General features: G+C 42.0%; 1 protein-coding gene across 3 annotated transcripts in view; it reads left to right on the forward strand.

Moving 5' to 3' along the window:
- Nucleotides 1-7,500, forward strand: part of cspg5b (chondroitin sulfate proteoglycan 5b) — a 29,044-nt gene that overhangs the window by 15,000 nt on the left and 6,544 nt on the right. The window contains exons 3-5 of one of the 3 annotated variants that reach the window (XM_042076895.1): nt 2,826-3,014; nt 3,591-3,663; nt 6,148-6,207. In XM_042076895.1, coding sequence (XP_041932829.1) covers nt 2,826-3,014; nt 3,591-3,663; nt 6,148-6,207 — 322 coding nt within the window. Of the gene's footprint in view, nt 1-2,825; nt 3,015-3,590; nt 3,742-6,147; nt 6,208-7,500 lie in introns of all 3 variants that reach the window. The other 2 variants (XM_042076894.1, XM_042076896.1) reach the window with 2 other exon arrangements.

Consider the following 7,500-nt stretch of genomic DNA (forward strand, 5'->3'; position numbering starts at 1 on the left):
ACCACAGGATGTTTGTAATATAAATGGCCAATTTGCACGGGATTAAGAAATCTTTGTGTTCTACCAGAAGTGGGAGGGGTAACTCGATTTATGCACTGCAGTCACCTCCCTGTCGCCATGTGCGTGCTACAAAGCTTCCCAATATCACATTTATAGATACACCATGCCGCCAACAAGAGGTAGAAATTTGACTAGGGAGGAAACCTTGAGCTTAATATCTGTTTGAGGAAAACGTTGGTGTCAGAGGATGCTTGAATCCATGGTCCACAATCACATTGTGTGGGGAAAAATATACTGAAACATAAAAAAAATGTCCTAAAGTGCGACGTCGTAAATAAATGTCCTACATGTAAAGTGGGGGAGGATTTCAGGGACTGGAGGAAACTAAAGGACAGAATCGATTATCTAAAAAGAATACACAAGTGCTTCTTCAAGCGCCTCCATGCTCAAAAAAACACAGAAAACTATGTTTAAACAGGACATGACGGAATATCTACATACATTTTATATTTTGGAGAGTTGTATTACCCAAGGTTTTTTTTCCAGACTGTTTTACAGAAGGTAAAAGTCGCCATAATTTCTACTGACATTGTCCATAATAATTACTGACATGGTGCATAGGGCTCCAGGGTGTAAACGCTGTGGGCATGGGCAGAAGGTACAGTCTCTTAGGACGTACTGTCTCTGTTTATCGGCTCTCTGTAGGGTATATCCATCTGCTCCTGTAGGCAAAGTGTCTTGGGATCTAGGCAGTCAGGGACTAGTCTCTGAACATGCTGTCTTTGGGCACAGACCATGGGCAGCGCCACCCTTGGCACAGACTCTCTGTTCATGCCTTCCGCTCAGGCTTGTAAGAGCATAAGCTGAGTGTTCGTTTCAACTCATTTACATGTTTTTATGGGCATTCATGTCAATTTAGCTAAAAAAATGTGCAGTGTGGAAACACTGGGTGTAAATGCAAATGTAAATTAAATGTTCCCATCAACTTTAATTGCACTAAAACCTAATTTGTGAATCGAGTGTTAATCCACCTCTGTCTAATGAATTACATTTGTATGCATTTGAAGATTAAATGCAAATTTCAAGTGTTTCCAGTCAGGACTTCTTATTCGAATATTCAAAATGTACATTAAAAAGTTGAATGGAAATCCAGCTATAGTCTCTTTGGCATTGCCTGGGATGACATCTCTGTGCATTAAAAGGTTTAGCCTGTGGCTTGGCAGGCCTCTACAGGCACTTTATCAGTAGGAACGTAGTCTGGCTCTAGGTCACAGTGGAGAGAGCAGATAAGTTGCCATTGATTATTGTAAAGCTACAACACAGCTCCCACCCTGAGGACTGTGAACTGGGCCTGTCAATTTACTACTGTTTACACACAATTTACTGTTTACTACTATTTACACACAATGTACTATTTACACATAATTACTATTTATGCACAATTTATTATTTACTACTATTTATACAGAATTTACTATTTACACACATTTCCTAATGGAGGCTAACTGAGTGAGTTTACCCCGGGCTTCAGTGACAATATGACTGGGACCTGCGGCTATAGTGCCCTATTACTGTAAAGTCATCTTACTCCACATAGTTGTACTATTACTGTAAAGTCATCTTACTCCACATAGTTGTACTATTACTGTAAAGTCATCTTACTCCACATAGTTCAGATAAATAAAATATTATCATATTACTGCAGTAACAGGACAAGTAGCACTCCTTGGGTGATACTGTATATATAGGACAATTTGCTTATGAAGAGATAGAGTAGTGGAAAAGTGTTATATTTACAATATTTTGACTTTAAAATAAGTGTAGAATGGAACAGATGGTCCTTTATCACAGGACTGAGGTTTTCCTCTCAGTGGAGAAGGGAGGTCATCTACAGTATTTCTGTTTATAAAGCAGCCAAATGCCCAGCAAAGGAACAGGATTGTACTGCTGTGAGAATGAACAGAGGCACATACAGAGTGGAGCAAGAGCAAGAGAGGGGGATAGAGAGATATGGAGAAAGAGAGAGAGAGAAGAGACAAAAGAGGAAGATTGTAATGGCATGAGGGAGGGGATAGAAAAGGTGAGAGGAAGAAGAGAGAGATGGAAAGAGAAACCATAAGGAGAGAGAGAAAAGAGAGAAAGAATGAGAGAGATGGAAAGAAGCAATGGGAAAGAGAGAGAGAGGAAGAGAGGGGTTGAGGAGAGGACCATCTGTCAGATCCTGGAGCTTTAGACACTACATTAGAGTCCATAAGCTGTGTGTGAAGTTAAATTCACCATCTCTCTCTATCACACACACGCACGCTAGACTACATACTCACGCATACATCTTTGCACACTTATCGATGCACGCACACACACACATATGCTAAACTACACACCCACACATACTCCTACACACTGGCACACATACACACACACACACACAGATGGCTAACTGGCTGACTACCAGTTTTCCAAAACAGCAGTGAAGTGTAATTGATTGCTCTTTCCCAGTCTCTTCCTCCCCCATCTCTCCTACCTGCCCTTTCTTCTCTTCTTCTCTTCCTTTTTTCTTCTCTTTCTCCTTCTTTCTCTCTCTTCATGTCTCTCTCATTTTTGTTTCATCTTCTTGTCATCCCCTCTGTTTTCTCTCCTTCTCTTGTTCCTCTTTCCCTCCCCTCTTTGTCACCCTCCATCTCTCTCTCTCTCTCTCCCTCCATCCCTCTCTCTCTCTCCCTCCATCCCTCTCTCTCTCAGGAGCAACATGCAGGATTGTGTGTGGAATAACAACTTTCTTTCTCTTTCTCTCTCTCCCTCTCTCTCTCCATCCCTCTCTGTCTCAGGTGTAATGTGCAGGAGTACGTGTGGAATAAAGGTACGCGTTGTGAGGCCATCATCACCGACTTCCAGGTGCTGTGCCTGTTAGTGGGAGGAGCTTCGCTCACCGTGCTCCTCCTCTTCATGATCGTCGTCTTCTTCGCCAAACGCCTCCACGTGCTGAGGCAGGAGAACACACGCCTCCGCCGCCGCAGGTACACACACCGGCGTGCACACACACATATACACACACACATACACACAAACACACATACATATACATATACATACACACACACACACACACACACACACAAACACACATACATACAAACACACATACATATACATGTACATATACACACACACACACACACACACATACACACACACACACACACACACACAAACACACATACATATACATATACATATACATATATACACACACACACACACACACACACACACACACACACACACACACACACACACATACACACACACACACACACACACACACACACACACACACACATATATATACAAACACACACACACACACAAACACACATACATATACATATACACACACACACACTCACATATAGACACATACAAACACGCACACACACACACACACATACACACACACACACACACACACACACACACACACACAAACACACACAAACACTCATTCACACTCTGTCAGTAGCCAGTCGTACAGTAACCTCATGAAAACTTTGCTATGTTTCCTTAATCTCTCTCTCTCTCTCCCTTTCTCTCAGTAAATACCGGCCCCAGTCGGAGCATCATGATAACTTCTCGGTGTCGACCATCGCTGAGGGCTCGCAGGCAAACGTAAGGACTGTGTGTGACTCCCCGTCTAAACTATCCCATGCTCGCCATCTGGCTTACTATGATAACATTGTGTGTCAGGTAACAATCCTCTCCTCTCCTCTGCTTTTCTGCTACCACACTTACTCTTGTTTATTTATTTATTTTTACTCTGCCTATTATTTCTTTCTCTCATCTTTCCCTCTCTTATCTCTTCTTTCTTCTTGTCTACTAATTTTATACTCACTCTCTCGACGACATCTTGCCTTCTCTTCCTCTCTCTACTCCTCTCCTCATCTTTTTTCTCATCTCCTCTCCTCTCATCTCCCCCTCTTCTGTTCTCTCCTCTCACTTTATTGCCACTCCTCTCTTCTCTTCTTTTATCTTCCCCCTCCTCTGTTCTGTTCTTCCCTTGTTTCTTCTCTCCATCTTTCCTCTTCTTTCTTTTTGCATGGGACTGAATCGCAAGAGTGACCTCTGTTGTTTTATCGCTGACCCTGCTCCTTACACTTCCTCTCTGTTTCTCTGTCCCTTCCTCTGAGAGGGAAAGAGAGAGAGAATGAGCTAGGCTGCTATTGAGTTGATGGGTGTAGAGCGTCAACCTTCCCACTTAGTATAGCGCTTCCACCAAACTAATAATTATCAGAATCAGAATCAGAAAGCAATACGGAATTCAGAGGTCAGTTTCTCTCGGCTTTGACCCAGAGAACACCGGCTCTTGAAATTATCTGACCTCTGACCTGCTGCAAATATGACTGGTGTGTGCCAGATCATGACCGGATCTGGGCCAGATCAGAGCCACATCCGTCTGGGTGAAGTCCTGACCCATTCTGGATTTCTGGAATGTCTGGAATGTGTTCTTTCATAACTTTGACTGTCTTCCTACTTCTTGAGCCTAACCTGAGGTGTGATTCATTTCGGCAAATGGTGGAAAACATTCGTGGCCAATATGTTTTTCTGAACAGTTCAATTAAAACGATTTGGTGTAAACATTCCATTTTAACAGTAACCCTTCATCCAGCGCCACTATGCTCGTTGAGAACGTGAGCAAATGTTCATGGAGAATGCAAGGCATACAAAAAACTATTTGCAAACGTTTGTGAACACTTGCCTATGTTTGCAAATTTGACCAGAAGTCTGACCTTTTCTGAATTCCCAAGTTCTGCCCTCTAAGCCTGTGTGTCTCCATAAGTCTGCATGCCAGAGGTCTTTTAGAGGTGTGTGTTTGGGTGTGTGTGTATGTGTGCCTCTCGGCTCTTTGTGATCAGTTACTACTGTAAGTCCGAAACACACACACACACACACACACACACACACACACACACACACACATTGGTCTCTATACACTGAGTACGAAGTTATCTCGAGTCTCAAGTATTTTTCATGGCAACAAATTTCATCCTCGGTGTGTAAAGACTAATAAGAATACTTTTCAAGTACTATTTTTCATGTATTATCAATGTGATTTTGTGTGAATATTTCGCAGATCAGAGGGTTCCTGGTGTCTCTAGGTAATGCCACAGAGTGTGCTATGTAGAAACTCTTTGGTAGAAATAATAAATCTCGACCTTAATAGCAGACGAACATGGAACTGGTCAGAGACAGATCTTGCCCAGATCTGCTGCCATCATGGTAGAGTCCTCATTTCGTTTCCGCTGCAAGCTGTGAGAGTGGTTTTTTTCAGGTTATAGGAGAGAGAAGAAGTGCTTCTTTAAGGCTGTATCCTTAGCCCTGACCATATGCCAATGATTTATTCATGAGCTCTGATGTAAAAGGTGAACTCAAACTCATGACTCAGGTTGACTCCTGGAGAGCACAGGGGGTTCATGGGAAAGGGAATGCCGTGCACCTTGCAGGGGGTTTGACAGGGCCACTGTTTATCACAGTCACAAACTGACAGGAGGCTTCACTGCAATAGGGGATGGTCAGGAGAAGTGAGGCTGAATGGAGGTAGTGCGGTGGATAAGGAGCTGGGCTAGCATGCAGTAGCCTGAAAAGTTATGGGTTCAATTCCCGGCCTCCGCTGTTATGGCCCTTAGAAGGCACTTAACCCTGAGTTGTTCAGGGGAGAATACTCCTTGTAATAAAATTGACATATGTAAGTCGGTTTGGATAAAAACTGCTAATTTCACTCTGAAAGGGCATCAACAGATACATTCAGTTACAGCCCACTTGTGTTTTTTAATGACTGAAATTTTGAAGTGAAGGTGGAATAACTCATGAGAAGCCTCTATTATGCTGAGTCACTGTTCAGATAAAGGCAAGGAATTTGATGCATACAAAATAAGAGGAAATGTGACAATAAGGTTAGTGATATTTTTCAAAGATTGTACATTTGAGTGACAATGGGTTATGTGAAAGGGAGAAGGGAAGTCAAGCTTCTGTTTACTGGATGGCTGAGTCATTGTTCTGATACACACATTTGATTTTAAAAAGGCAAAAACATGATTTAAGTCCAGTGTTATTTTATGAAGATTGTAATGCTCTCATGCCCCCTGCCTCCTGTAGAAGACTATGAACAAGTACACCTGGGAGTGTAAAACCAGAGACGAGACATACTGTTCTGAGGTAAGACCATTCAAACCTGTGCTTAACTCCCAGGCAGCCATTTTGGCTCTGCTTAGTAAAAGCACCCCCTGTTTGTATTGTGCATAATCCCAGTTCTGGGTAGCCATTTTGGATCTGCTTAGTAAAAGCACCCCCTGTTTGTAGTGTGCATACTGTAATCCCAGTTCTGGGTAGCCATTTTGGATCTGCTTAGTAAAAGTACCCCCTGTTTGTATTGTGCATAATCCCGCTTCTGGGCTGCCATTTTGGTGCAGCTTCCTCAGAAACCGTGCATCTCTTCTGAGTGCCATTTTCCCCCTGGCTGTAGTCGTTTGTTTCAGAAGATAAAACGTCTTGGGGCTCAGTCTTTCATGTTCCCGGTAGAAGCTTGCATTACTGTTACCTAACTCTGCTCCCATTCTGCTTTGGCCGTTTTAGACTAATTACTGTAGCTGCTGACTCACCCCTCTAGAGTCTACTGCTTAGACCCCAGACACCTTCTTTGCCTTCTAAATTTTAACAAACCAATTGAGTTAAATTGTAAAATGTATGTGATGAAATTACTAATGTGATGTAAACTGCAATCTCATTAAGAAAAACAATATCAGTGTATCTATGGAAACTAATGACAGAGGTGTAGAGTATTTCCTTTGATCTCTGGAACTCTAGACTAACCCAGCAAGAACCCAACAACACAACCCAACCAAGAGTTTACAGGGCCTGTTAAGATCAAACCCATATTTTTAAAACTCGCCACAAACCATTGATCTACTGACTTTAAATCTGTCATTGGAGCAGAATGTTGTACCCAAGGTATGGAAACTTGCTCTCGTTTTACCATTGTTGAAAGGTGGTGATCCATTTAAATTAGATAATTATTGTCAGTTTCATTTCAAAACTGTCAGTGATGCCAAAGATGGGATTGGAATTTTAATTTTTGGTCAGTGAGCAGTTAAGACAGTCAGTTAACAACATTTTGTTTGTTTTCCAGTCGGGTTTTCGAAAAAATCATAGTACTGTGACTGTTACCATGAAAGTACTAATTGACATAATTAATACTCATAGATAAAAATGAGTTTAGTATTGGTCTCACTGTTGGGTTAGCACTTGCCTAAGTAACAGATGTCACTGTGTACATCTTGATGTATTTTGTCTGAAAAGCTTGCTGTCATATCTGGCGTGCCACAGGGCTCCATTCTGGGACCTTTGTTGTTCACAATATGTATTAATGATTATTTTAGATTATGGAGATGTGTTTATAGACATGCCCCCAAGACAGTGTTGCAGTCATTAGATTTTGTTCATCATTCTGCA

The sequence above is a fragment of the Alosa sapidissima genome, chromosome 21, assembly GCF_018492685.1.
Source record: "Alosa sapidissima isolate fAloSap1 chromosome 21, fAloSap1.pri, whole genome shotgun sequence".
In the NCBI taxonomy this organism is placed as follows: domain Eukaryota; kingdom Metazoa; phylum Chordata; class Actinopteri; order Clupeiformes; family Clupeidae; genus Alosa; species Alosa sapidissima.